The 14,611-nt window shown below is 37.0% G+C and overlaps 1 protein-coding gene across 13 annotated transcripts in view; it reads right to left on the reverse strand.

Moving 5' to 3' along the window:
- The window catches only part of LOC106060089 (galectin-4-like), a 31,422-nt gene extending 17,015 nt beyond the window's left edge, over window positions 1–14,407 (reverse strand). For 12 of the 13 annotated variants that reach the window (XM_013217864.2, XM_056024310.1, XM_056024308.1 and 9 more), the window contains exon 1: window positions 14,257–14,407. In XM_013217864.2, coding sequence (XP_013073318.2) covers window positions 14,257–14,263 — 7 coding nt within the window. In that variant the 5' untranslated portion in view covers window positions 14,264–14,407. The remainder of the gene's footprint in view (window positions 1–14,256) is intronic. The other variant, XM_056024304.1, reaches the window with a different exon arrangement.
- Between the last annotated feature and the right edge of the window lie 204 nt (window positions 14,408–14,611).

Below are 14,611 nucleotides of genomic sequence, written 5' to 3' on the forward strand. Positions count from 1 at the left end.
CGACCCAGTGAGCCTTCTAGCACCAATCTTCTATTTGAAATCCGCACCTAAATTTCTTCAATGTTCTTCCATCGAGGTCGATTTGTAAGCCTGTGTTTGAACCTCCCAAAGACCTATGCAGTTTCCAGTAGTTAGCAATATAAAGACAATTTTTAACAACAGTGGGGTTTGGGGGGGGGGGGAAGAGCACATTACTGTGTTGTCACAGCTTCATTGGACATTGAGTGTTTATTGTTAACTTTGGGTCTCGAAGGTGAAATCAGGAGAAAACTCTTGAGTAGAAAGAGGAAGTGAGACTTACTAAACTCAATGGACCTCATTCACCAATCGTAAACAAGCAACATTTAGCCACGTGGTGCTCTATCTCTTCTATACAATTTACGATCTCATGTTTCATTTATGATGGTTGTCACGTGACGTTTTTTTTTCGTTGTTTTATCAATAAGATCACGTGACTAAATGTTGTTTGTTTACGATTGGTGAATGAGGTTTGTTGCTTGCAGTCTTTCCTCGGTACTCGGAGCAGTACACATGTATTGGAGTTGCCTTTGTTATCCGCTGTGATGCGGTCGATATTTAGCATTGTATTTGTACGTAAACCTATTCTAGAGGATTTATCATATTTTCTGCCCGCTGTGATGCGGATGTAACTGTATTTCAATACGTTGGATTATGTTTGTATAACTATTGTGAAGGATATCACGCCATTTCATATCTAACCGTGATTTGTAGTTGGACGCTTGCACTATTTATTTTTATATTATTCACAGTAAATAAACATTATTTTGTCCACTGAAATTGGACTAAGTTTGTGTGTAATATTTATGTTTGTCATATACTAAATGTGAAGAGGAACAGTCGAAGCTCAGACTCACGAACCCTGCAGTAGCGAGATCACAACACGCAGACCATTCTACATTTTAATGACCAGTACGACTGTGTTATGTGTATCTCATTGTCCTTGGCTGCCTGGTCGTGCGGTTTGCGCGCTGGACTGTCGTTCGGATTTATCGACGGTCGAGGGTTCAAACCCTGCCCGCTCCCATCCCACGTCATCCTGCGGGAGGTTTGGACTAGGAAGTAAACTATCTTCAACTTTGAAGGAACGTCCGAGCCATATGAAACATTTTACAAACAAAACATTTTTCTTTAAGTCTTTTTCAACTACATTTCTATTTTAGGTCTAATGGAATTTCAATAAATGATAAATCTAATTGACGTGTTTTCATTACAAGTTTTTAACTTCCAGACACTGTCTCTATGCTTCGTTAAAGATCTAATCCACTACGTAACTCTGTTCCAATTATTGTCTCGTTAAAATATGTTCTCCCACTCGAGATCAAATATGACATTTCGAAGTTGTTTTTTTTTCAACTAGAAATGAAATGCTATAATAAAGCATGTTAATCAATATGAATTCCATAAACAAGTCGGCCCACTGTCTACTCAAACCACGTTCATTTCTTTTGTCCTTAATTCTAACTATTCAAGACTTTTTAAAAACTTTATGTTTCCTGCGGAGATGTTGGGGGAAGCTTAATAGACTTTCTGTTGCTAAGTGTGAACCTACCTAAAAGACCTTTTGTAATTGTTTCCAATTCATCTTCTCGACCTTCCGTTTGTACTGTAAGTGCTATATTTAATATTTCTACCCAGATGTAGAAAGGTCTCATAGCAAGAAATGGCCAATGGCCATCGTAAATTATAGTATAATATTATATGTATACTATATTTACGAACTGCGCACTAAATGAAGTATAAGAACAAGGTTACAAACACAGTTTGTGTGGAAACACAAACTAAAAATCGACCCCAAAGTGGTCCACCCAGATATGTAAAAAGGCAGGTTTCAATATTTTCAGAAAGAACATCAGAATGAAATTCTATAAAAGACAAATGACAGAGAAGAATGGAAAAAAGAAGGTTGACAGATCTTGTTTGGTGCCCCAGCGGTCCAGCAAAGGATAGGTGAAAGTGAATGTGAAGTTAGATTTGAACCTAGCCTAACTGATGTCTTATTACGAATATCTAATTGATCTAATTGTTTTGTAAAGGGACAATCACTTATTCAAATCCTAAAGAAACAAGGTTACAAAAGACAGTTTGTGTGGAAACACAAACTCAAAATCGGCCCCCGAAGTAAAATGTTTTACAAAATTCGGATAATCCTTCAGAGTTGAAGATAGTTTACTTCCTAGTCCAAACCTCCCGCAGGACGACGGGGGATGGGAGCAGGCAGGGTTTGAACCTTCGATCGTCGGTAAATCCAAACGACAGTCCAGCGCGCAAACCGTACGACCAGTGGTCCACCCAGGTAGGATTCAATATTTTCAGAAAGAACATCCGAATGAAATTATATCAAAGACAAATGAGAGATAAGAATGGAGAAAGAAGGTTAACAGATCTTGTGTAGTGCCCCAACCGTCCCGCAGATCAAAGGATACGTGAAAGTGAATGTAAAGTTAGATGTGAACCTGGCCTAACTAGTTTGTGTTCTATAGGGCAGATGATGTAAAGTTCATCTGTTTTTGTGGCCTACGGTTAACGAGGGTGTCATGTAGCCAGCACAACGACCAACCGCCTTTGCTTTTCCCCAACTAATGTCAGGTACCCATTAGAGCTGGGTAGACTCAGAAGTTGAAAATCCCAGTCTTCACCAGGATTCGAACCCGGGACCCTCGGTTCAAACTAAATAAGTTAATTGTTTTGAAAAGGCTCAATCTCATATTCGAATCCTCAAAAAAAAAAAAAATTTCCGCTATATAAAAAAAATGTTCACGAAAATGATGTTTATAAGATTACTATTCGTCTTAAATTAGTTCTAACATATAATGCATACTAATTAGCTTTTTCTTATAAAAAAAAACTGCTTGCATGATTGATTTTAAAAATTAGAATTTTCGCTTTCAGGAAAAAAAAAAAGTAGCCGTTGCATCAGAACTTTGAATGGTCTAAAATATTGTGAAGTCGGATTTTCAATATCTCTTCTAGTTTACGAGATCTATACGGGACGGACGGACAGACGGACAGACGGACAGACGAACAGACATTTCGCACAAAACTAATAGCGTCTTTTCCCCTTTCGGGGGCGCTAAAAAACATTTCGTAAAAACAAAATTTTTCCCCTTTAGTTAAGTGTTCTATGGCCGCAGTGTAGCACTGCAGATCACACGATAATATGAAAAACTACTTATTAATATTATGTTCAACTTATATGCATACTAAATAGATTTTTTCTCTTTAAAAAAAGTAAACATTTTGTGTAAATATAGTAGTTAGTATAACAGAACTTACTTAACTTAGCAATACAAATGTAAAAAAAAAAAAAAAAAAAAAAAATTGACAAAAAATCCAGACTCCCGTATTTGTTACTATTAATAGTGAATAGTTGTAAAAGTGGGGTATTTTTATGAAAAAAATGCTTCAATGAGTGATTTTAAAAAATTAGATTTTTCGCTTTTAGAAAAGAAAAAAGTAGCCGTTGTATCAGAACTTTGAATGTCTAAAATATTATGATGTCAGATTTTCACTATCTTTTCTAGTTTACGAGATCTAAATGGGACGGACGGACAGACATTCCACACAAAACTAATAGCGTCTTTTTCCCCTATCGGGGGACGCTAACTAGAAAAAAACATTAAAAAGTACATTTTTGTTAAACGACAATGCCTCCATTATAAAAATAAATAAATAAATAATAGGTTTTTTAAATTAGCTCAAATTGGGTATCGAACACGCGATGTTGACATCGTCAGATTCTTGTTTGAATGAATCTACAAATTAGGCCAGCGGGCATAGTATAGCAATTATTTTTTTTATACCTTTAGTACACGTAGAATTTATAGATCAGGTAAAAGTATAAGCAAAGCTTTGATAATCTATCAAAAAAAAACTTAAAGCAACTTTTATTTTAATGATCAAAACTTTTTTTTCCTAAAATAATTCTAATGATATAGATCTAGGCTTTTAATCTAGACTTCGAAGACGGTACCGGTATGCAAATTTTCCTGAAATTAAATTCATTACTCTTGAATCAGTCATGTCTTTTATTCGGAAATTCCCGAACGTGATAGATCTTTCAAAAACGCAATAGTCTTTTCGAAACATATGTTGGCTCTAGATCTAAGTCTAGTACTCAAGCCAAATTTACAATTATTTATTTTTTACTTTGAAAAATTATAACAGTCAAGCTAGAGTTTTCCCCCATGTGGGCTACGAGCTAATAATTCTTTTCTTAGCAATATACATCAACTGTTACATTTCTAGGGAAATCGTAAGAGATCAGCGTTCAGGTTCCGCCCACTCGACTTCCATGAAGTTCTGACTAGAATAGAATTATTGTTATAGCTAAATTCTTCTTTTAAGAACCTAGGAATAATAATTTACAGTATACAAAAAATTATATCACATCTTCTTCTTGTTTCCATGATCAAGTTATAAGGCTCAGAAAATATATCCCTTATATGATATTATAAGCACAGTTGCCTCTATATCAGGCATCCCTGTAGTATGCAACCCTGAAGGATTAGGACATCATTCTCTGGAGATATTCCGCAAAGTAACTTCTCTAGCTCCAAGTTATTTGATAGTGGAGATACATGTCTATGACGGACCGGAGAACTATTAAAATCTTGCTATTTTGCTTTTCTTGTCAGCAGAATATAGAAAGTGAATAACTATGGTTTTTTGAAGTTTTTTTTTTTAATTAGACCATTTAATCAATGTGCCAGTTACTCAATTAGCAATGGATTCTTGCGATGATCCAACTGTGTACACTCGGTCCTATTGGTTATTAACAAGCATCAACTATTTCCATGAATCTTCATCGATAACAGAACTTGAATATTTCTTTTGATTTTTGTTTTACAACGTCTTTATTCAAACGCCTGGCAAGATAATATAAGTTTGAACCTACTCTTAGTCAACACTATGACCTGTTAGCCAGTTACTATTTAAAGCTAAATTATCAGTGAGGTGTTTTATTGAAAGCATCGTTACAATCAACAAGAAGGAGAGGAAGACAGAATTCAAGAAAACATTGTTTAGAAAATATTCTATCCCCCACACTTCAATCTATGGGCTCCTATTTCCAAACCTCACAACATGTGAGATCTATTTGTATTGCCTCTATTTCTAGGGCTTGGTAGTGCAGCTTTCAAATCACCGTCACGCATGGTTGACTCACAGCCAATAGTCTTATGTATACACAGGCAGGCTTGAGAAAAGTCAATAAATATCTGCACAAACTTGGTTTCTTCTCTCCCTAGTGCATGAAGGGCTCTCATTATTTTAACACTTTTCTACTTCAGGTCTTAAGTTTCAAAGATGTGTGATTGCGTCAATTCGCATAGTATGTACTTTGATTAATCATCTCGATGGTCAAGAGATTAAACAATGCCAATCCTGATCGGTCCGATAGAAGGCTTAAGCTATTAACATTCCAGTCTTTATTTCTTAACATTCCAGTCTTTATTTCTTAACATTGCGCACTATTTTTCTGAACATTCCAGGTCCATTAAAAGGCATCCAACAGGTCCATGCTGCCCATATATATATAAGAAGAAGTTGCACAAGAAGTTGCAAAGGGAAAAGATCGTCTCACGAGACGTAAAATGCCACAGAGATATATATATATATATATTATATGTATGTATGTATGTATGTATGTATATATGTGTGTGTATGTCTGTGTATGTCTGTGTGTGTGTGTGTGTGTGTAATGGGAAAAAACACAAAATCACTACCATATCTCAGGTTTAGTTCCCTTTTTCTATTTAAAACCAAATTAATTAATTAATTCCCTTTAATTGATTAACTAATTTTATTTTATTTTTTATTGAGTCCTACGTTGTTATCGACTATGACTAAGTGTGCTAAAGCTCAATTTGATCCAACAATGGGAATTAGGAGAAATAACGTGTCAAAGATGTTTACCAACAAAACAGACCAAGTGAGTTGATATAAACTTTGTAAAAATAGTCTCCTGTTAGTCCAAAGTCAATGTAGTGAAAGCGATTTAGGTGTGTTCTTTGCAGCATAATGGGTACGTACTATTGACCCACTGTGGCCGACTGCGTGTAGTATAATGTGAATAGCCTATATTAAATTACTCTGTCTGTCCGTCTGTCTGGTACATTTTTTTGTAAAAGCTATTTCTCCCACATCCATTTTTGGATCAAATTAAATGAAAAGGGAAATAAATGCAATATATGACTCTAAATGTGGAGTTTTTTTTCTTAGTACGTTTTATACACGCTTTTTCTACCAATTCTCGTCCTCGGATCAAATTGAAATTGGGCATAACTATTCATTTGCTTAATCAATTTGTGGTAATTATTTTTTTAATTATAGAAAAAAAACTAAGTTTGTTCCTACAGCATCGAGATATATGTTGCTGATTTTTGCGGTTCTTTCCTTAGATAAGCTTTGTTTAAAAAAAAGATTTTTTTTAAATTTTACTTGTTTACCTATTTAAAGTTAAGACTATTCCACTGACACTGCTGACTCAATAGTCAACTAAATGTAACAGACAAACAAAACAAAACACTTGCGACTGTCAATTTAGCATGTAAACTATAGAAGTGAACTTGCTTCTAAGGTCAACAACCTGAGTTCCATGATTACCAATAAGAGTTCTCCCCCTTCAGTTAACTGACGGATTTGTCAAACCAGTTTTTTGGGTATCTAAAAAAAAAGTACGCGCTATTTTTAGCCATCGTGTGTGTGTTTGAATAAAATACCTATCAATGTATCCGTGACACACGGATCGTTAGGTGTGCATAAAGAATAGGTCCAATAAAAGACGGCTCTCTCTTATATGCATTCCTATGTAAACAGTGTTTGCATTAGCTAACGATCAGGGAAAGGTGCTTATACAAAGAAATTTTGTATAGACTCAACACCAAACAGAAGAATGCATCATAATATATCAAGTAAATGTGTCTTTTTTTTTGGTCATGTCAACATTTGTACAATCTAAAGCTGGCAGAGACGCCAAGGCTTTACGGCATTGTTGTGGAGTCAGCAAAAAAAACCCAAACAAACATCAAAAGACACCATGAGAGCCAAACTGTAATTTCTTGTATTGTTTCGTTTGTTCTTTCAGAAGTGAAGATTTTTTACATTCCAAGCCAGACCTCTCACACGACTGCTGGGGATGGCAGTGGGCAGGGTTCAAACCCGCGACCATCAAGACGGTTGTCCAGAGCGCATACCACACGACAGGCAGCGATTCACATATCTCAGTAGACATAAAGTTCCTTTCAATCATTTTTTTTTTAGGACAAACGAACGTTCAGAAAGCTAATTTTTAATTATTCTATTAGAACTCAGCAGCTCTGCCCGCCATCTTCTAAACCTCCACTTCCCATAATGCATCTTAGTTCTACTGTAAGTTACTGTACCAAATAACAGAAACTTATAAAATGTGTTGCTTTTTTTTTCAACGTGATACTGAAGTTATGGTAGCTGGGACTGACTTATTGATGTTGTTGTTTTATATTATTTTCCTAACAATACTTGGAGCTATCAAAGATTTACCAGACCAGTAAATCGTACAGATATTTGCCTCAGCTACACATCTACTAGCACGCCCCCATTTGAAATCACGCTTCAAAAAGCGAACAACTAGTTTAATTTGCCTACGTAATCTAAATATGTATTGAACGCAGATTTTTAGCGGCCCCCGAAAGGGGAAAAGACGCTATTAGTTTTATGCGAAATGTCTGTCCGTCTGTCCGTCGTCCCGTTTAGATCTCGTAAACTAGAAGAGATATTGAAAATCCGACTTCACAATATTTTAGACCATTCAAAGTTCTGATGCAACGGCTACTTTTTTTTTCCTGAAAGCGAAAATTCTAATTTTTAAAATCAATTATGCAAGCAGTTTTTTATAAGAAAAAGCTAATTAGTATGCATTATATGTTAGACCTAATGTAAGACGAATAGTAATCTTATAAATATCATTTTCGTGAACATTTTTTCTATGTAGAGGAATTTTTTTTTTTTTTTTTTTTGAGGATTCGAATATGAGATTGATCCTTTTCAAAACAATTAGCTTATTTAGTTCGAACCGAGGGTCCCGGGTTCGAATCCTGGTGAAGACTGGGATTTTCAACTTCTGAGTCTACCTAGCTCTAATGGCTACCTCACATTAGTTGGGGAAAAGCAAAGGCGGTTGGTCGTTGTGCTGGCTACATGACACCCTCGTTAACCGTAGGCCACAAAAACAGATGAACTTTACATCATCTGCCCTATAGACCACAAACTAGTTAGGCCAGGTTCACATCTAACTTTACATTCACTTTCACGTGTCCTTTGATCTGCGGGACGGTTGGGGCACTACACAAGATCTGTTAACCTTCTTTCTCCATTCTTATCTCTCATTTGTCTTTGATATAATTTCATTCGGATGTTCTTTCTGAAAATATTGAAGCCTACCTGGGTGGACCACTGGTCGTGCGGTTTGCGCGCTGGACTGCCTGCTCCCATCCCCCGTCGTCCTGCGGGAGGTTTAGACTAGGAAGTAAACTATCTTCAACTCTGAAGGATTATCCGAATTATGTAAAACATTTTACTTCGGGGGCCGATTTTGAGTTTGTGTTTCCACACAAACTGTCTTTTGTAACCTTGTTTAATATAATTTCTGAAAATTTTCTGAATAGTCCGAAACTAATTCCTTGTTAGTTTACTTCCCCTTACCACACTTTACCAAATGCTACTAATTCGTAATTTTTTAAATTGAAGATCGCAATAAACAAGGCCGGACTTAACTACAGGCAACACAGACTATACCTTAGTGCTCCCAATACATATTTAACACTGAATGTAATATCTGGCCTTATTTAAGGGTCTCATTTCTTATATAGCTTAGGCACTGCCTATAAATGGGTTTAAAACATAAAGCCTCACATACATATATGTATTTATGTGTGTGTGTGTGTGTGTACATAATCTTTATTACATTCTGACCCTTCATTCTTTCGGTAGACGTTTATTGTGACGAAGAATAGGTTCTTCCATGAGTTAGTGAAAAAATTCTAGATTCCCCTACATTACTAGCAAAGGGGTCTGGGGGATCGCTAGGAGCTCCCCCAGCGCGGGGCGAAGCCCCGCCGCCAAGCACTATTTCTGATATTGAAAACCAACAAAATGCATATTCTGAGGTATCTACACTGCATTTTCCTGCTATTAAAAAGTTTTATGTCAAAAACCTAATGTGCTATTCTTACTGACTTAGACCCTCCCACGCCGTTCGGAGCATTTGACGTCAAGCAGTTTCTATAAAAATCTGTCACTGGTAATGTCTGAAGCCTCTTCCCACCTACCATGAGGACCTCCATGAATGAGTGGCGTCAAGTTGTACTAGGATATCATTGCAACTCTTCTTATGCGCAAACCTCATGCGTCGTTCTCTCGTAATCTTACTAAGGGGTCGACTCCCAGTTCGGCATAGGATTTCCTTGATCTTAAACTCAAAACCATCTGGAGGGGTTTTAAACTTTAAAAAAAAAAGCCATCTGTAGAAGAAACTCAAAACCCCCGATTGGCTTGGCTACGCTCAAATAATTTTAGTGTGTAATTTGCTTTTTTTTTATATTGAAGATGTATTTTTAGCACCAAACCCCTCTGAATGGGGGTTTAAACTCAAAACCCCTTTGACTACGCTCATAGATTTTAGAGTGAGTAATTTTCTTTTATTTATATTGAAGAGGTACTTTTTAGCTTCAAACTCCACTGGAGGGGAGTTTAAACTCAAAACCTCATAGACTACACTCATAACATTTTTAGTGTATAATTTGCTTTTTTTTATTATTATTAAAGAGGTATTTTTTACCTTCAAACCCCACTGAAGTGGGGTTTAAACTCAAAACTGAGTCAAAAGCCATTTAGCTACGCTCATAACATTTTGAGTGCGTAATTAGCTTTTTTTATATATTAAAGAGAGGGGTTTATCGTAAATTTTAGACGGGGTTTTAAAATCAAAATCTTCCTTAACTGTGCTCTTGGAATTAGGGGATTTTCGTTTGCATTTTTTTTTGTTTTGTTTTATAGAAGAGGGGGAGTTAACTGCAAAAACCCAAGGTAGGGGGTTTAAAACTCAAAACCCCTGGTAGGGGGTTTTAAACTCAAAACCCCTTCGGTTGTGCTGGGGCAAGTGATGGTTTAGTATTAAAATCTCACCTAAAATAAACAAAATCAAAACAAAAAATCAGTCACTAAATTCCGACTCCCCCCCCCCTTTGGGGAATTTCATTTCGGGGGGGGGGGTTGAACCCCAAGAACCCCCCCCCTGGCTACGCCCATGCTAACATATCATAATTTACTTTGCATTCTAATGTTTTTAATGGTATTAACAAAAAAAAGTTCTAGATATTTCATGACATGATTTATGTTGTGTTATTTATTTGAAACACACACACACAAACAAACATTGTGAAGTCTAAGAAACACAAGAAATATAAGACACCTAATGGCACACACACACACACACATATATATATATATATATATATATATATATTTGCTCATGTTAAGAAAGTCTAGCTGACGGTAAGAAAGTCTGTCTCACGGTAAGAAAGTCCAGCTAGTGCATTGACATCACCTGCCCCTAGAAAACTCAAGATCATAAATGAGAAAGTTTACTTTTTAAAAAGTTTTTTAGAACTTGTCGCAGTTGTGTATAAGGTAGAATAATAAGTTTATTTTGAGAGAAAACAGCACATGACGAGAGAGAGAGAGAACATACTCATTCAAAGTGTTAGCTAGCTATTCATATCTCAAATGTGTGTGTTGTGTCTGTTCTCTTTTGAGAAATGGAGTTGTTTTTAATTGAAAAAGAGTCATTGTCATCACATTACATTTCCAAGAGGCAGTGTTAGTCTTAGTCTTATTGGACTGCCTAGGGTCACTTAATAAAAAGACTGTGTATTATATAGTTAAATAGTTTATTGATGACATATCTAAGAAAAATAGTGAATGTCAAATGGCAAGACAAAATAGCAGATACTGAAGTCCTTCAAAGATCGGGTCTACAAAGCATCCATACAATCCTGATGCAGTCGCAGCTGCGATGGGCAGGACACGTCTGCAGAATGGAAGACCACCGCATCCCTTAACAACTCTTGCATGGCCAACTAAGCGAAGAAAAGCGCTCGCAAGGTGGTCAAAGAAAGTGCTTCAGGGACACCCTCAAAGCTTCTCTGAAGGCGTTCAGCATAGACCTGGTAGACAGAGGCACATGACAGAGCATCATGGCGTCGCGCTGTGAAAACTGGCGCACAGGTTGCTGAGGAAAAGAGAACCACGCTGGCAGAAGAAAAACGCCAGAGAAGAAAAGCAAGGCTCACGACACTAGCTCCAGATGGAATAACCTGCCCAGTGTGCGGCCGAACATTCCGGGTTCACATAGGTCTCATCAGCCACATGAGGAGGCATAAAACCCCAGTGCAAAGCCCTCAGCCCCCTGAATGACAAAGTGGTCACCATCGAACCACGATGGACGAACTATATAGGCTATATAAATATACATTAATAGTGCTTTTTTTTCAATAGGTGCATTGCCTAACCTTAACTCACTAGCGGATCCAGAACTTTGGAGTGGGGGGGGCGATTTTTTTCCAAACCCTAACCCTAACGCCCAGTAAACCCTAACCCTATGCATAAACGTGCGTACAGCATATATATATATATATATATATATATATATATATATATATATATATATATATATATATATGTATATATATATATATATATATATATATTATATATATATATATATATATATATATATATATGAGAAAAAAAGCGCAGCATTTCTCAACCTTCGGCGAAAAACAAAACAACTGGGGCAGCGCTATAAGGTTCCATAGTTGGTTTCGGGGCAAAGCTCCGACGCCAAAAGCGTTTTCTTGCTTTTTTCACTGAAGAAACGCATTCTCCTGACATATACAGCTCATTATTCAAAAAAGAATTCGGGGCGAAGCCCCGACGCCAAAAGCGTTTTCTTTCATTATTCAATGCAGAAACACATTCTCCTGACATCTACAGCTCATTATTCATAAAAAGAATTAGGGGCTAAGCCCCGACGCCAAAAGCGTTTTCTTGCATTCTTCAATGCAGAAACGCATTCTCCTGACATCTACAGCTCATTATTTATCAATGGAGTTCGGGGCGAAGCCCCGTCGCCATAAGCGTATTTTTTGCATTCTTCAATGCAGAAACGAATTCTCCTGACATATAGAGCTCCTTATTCATAAAAAGAATTCGGGGCGAAGCCCCGACGCCAAAAGCGTTTTCTTGCATTCTTCACTGCAGAAACGCATTCTCCTGACATATACAGCTCATTATTCATAAAAAGAATTCGGGGCGAAGCCCCGACGCCAAAAGCGTTTTCTTGCATTCTTCAATGCAGAAACCCATTCTCCTGACATCTACAGCTCATTATTTATCAATGGAGTTCGTCAAAAGCGTTTTCTTCACTGCAGAAACGCATTCTCCTGACAACTACAGCTCATTATTCATAAGTGGGGTTCCGACGCCAAAAACCTTTTCTTGCATACTTCACAGAAGAAACGCATTCTCCTGACCTAAAGCTCATTTTTCATACTATTAAAAAAGGACCTTTCGAATAATGTTGTACTTGAAAAATATTCTAATATGAATTTATAGGCCCTTAATACATTGCAAATAAAACCGATTTGTTCCTTGAGAAGATATGATACCCCACATATTTAGATTTGGCTTTGAGGATCGCCGCCGAAAAAAGAATTATTCGATAAATAATATTCAATAAAATTAAAGTATAAATTGTGAATTATAGTCCCAAATTTATTTAACTAGAAAAATTTCAGATTGAGTAAAGGTTGGGAAAAGGCGACTATGTTCCGCGTTATTTGAGTTTAGAACTTCTCAATCATGACTCTTATACTAAAAATTTCGTTTGAATTCTAACTTTCTTAAAATAATTATGATAAATTCATGTGAAATTACATAAACTTTGTCTGGAAATGAGAGAGCGGTAGAGTGAAAACGATTAATCCTCGCTCCTTTAATAATTTCTGCTAAAGATTGCATTTGGCATTAAAGAATAGGAGTGGGGCGACTCAACTAATTTTGTTTACAAACTATGATTCTCCATAAAAATAGGACCGCCCCCCCCCCACTCAGAGGGCTAGAGTGGGAGGGCAGTACATGCAATCACTCTCCCCCCAACTCCACCGAATCGGCCAAGATACCAGAAGGGGATTGACATAATATAAAATTTATATATTAATTGAATTAATTTTGTTCACAAACTATGATTTCTCCATAAAAGTAGGACCGCCCCCCTCCCCACTCAAAGGGTTTAGGCAGTAGAGGTATTCGCCCCCCCTCCCCCAATCGGCAAACAGGGAACGTTATAATATAAAGATCGGTTAAAATATTAATAACAAGTTTTAATCATATAGGCCTATATATATATATATATTTAATTGTTTCTGTTAGCAAGCTGTGATTTCTACAAATAAATTGGACCGCCCCCCCCCACTCGAAAGTGTATGGGTGGGGGGGGGGCGGGATTGATACCATCGCCCCCTCCCGACCCCACCAAATCGGCCAACATACTAGAGGGGGGGGGCGAAATAATCTAAAAATAGGTTGAAATATAAATAATTAGTATATATTATTAACATAAGTAATAAATTCGTATACAAATTGTGTGAATTCTATACTAAAATTCGTCCGCCCCCCCCCCTTCGGGGGGGGGGGGGTCGGCCGAGTGGGGGGGGGCGATCGCCCCTACCGCCCCCCCCTGGATCCGCCAGTGCCTTAACTACTATTAAATTAATAATAAACGTTAATATACAACAACATTAAATAATTTTTTCCCCACAAGGAAAAAGGTGCGGTACTTTTAAAACGTTTCCTTGAAGGTTATTTTGCCAAATTATTCACAATATTAAATCACAAGGTATTAGAAAAAAAAACTAATAATGTAGTTGCCGACGATATCTGTTCTAATGCACTTGAATAGCACTTTACATTATAGTGAGCGTTGTCGGGCCGTGTTTAGCGAGGGGTCTGAAGTTCTCTATGAACAGAGAGAGCGCACACTCAGCTTTGAGCAGCTCCGCCGAGACAAAAGATGCACTCCTCTAGTCATTGTCATACAAAGATAATGTTCGACCCTAGGCTATTTACATACTCATGTTAAAGGTCAAAGTTTAACTACTACAGCAAGAAAAACAAAAGCAATAAATATATATATCTTACATGCCATGGCTACTGGAAGTCAGCGAACGATCACCAAGTCAGTGCACTGAAGAGACGATTCACTGAGTCAGCCCACCGCAAACATAACATTTATATCCTGTTCTGCCTGGTTGCATCTGATCGTCGACCAAATCGCTTGGTTTTTTTTTCTCTCTATTTACACTGACTGTCCCCGATGTTTACCTGTGTGAGCATGCGGGGGTGGAAGAGATTTGACTTACGTGCTACATGTAGGCGTATTAAAGGTAAAGTTAGTGGAACATAAAGGACGAAACAGAGTTAGATAGGGTTTTATTTCAATAATTCAAAACTAGTAAACAAAAAAAGTTTAATCAGGAAATCATGTCGAATGCAA

The sequence above is a fragment of the Biomphalaria glabrata genome, chromosome 3 (genome assembly GCF_947242115.1).
Source record: "Biomphalaria glabrata chromosome 3, xgBioGlab47.1, whole genome shotgun sequence".
Lineage (NCBI taxonomy): Eukaryota > Metazoa > Mollusca > Gastropoda > Planorbidae > Biomphalaria > Biomphalaria glabrata.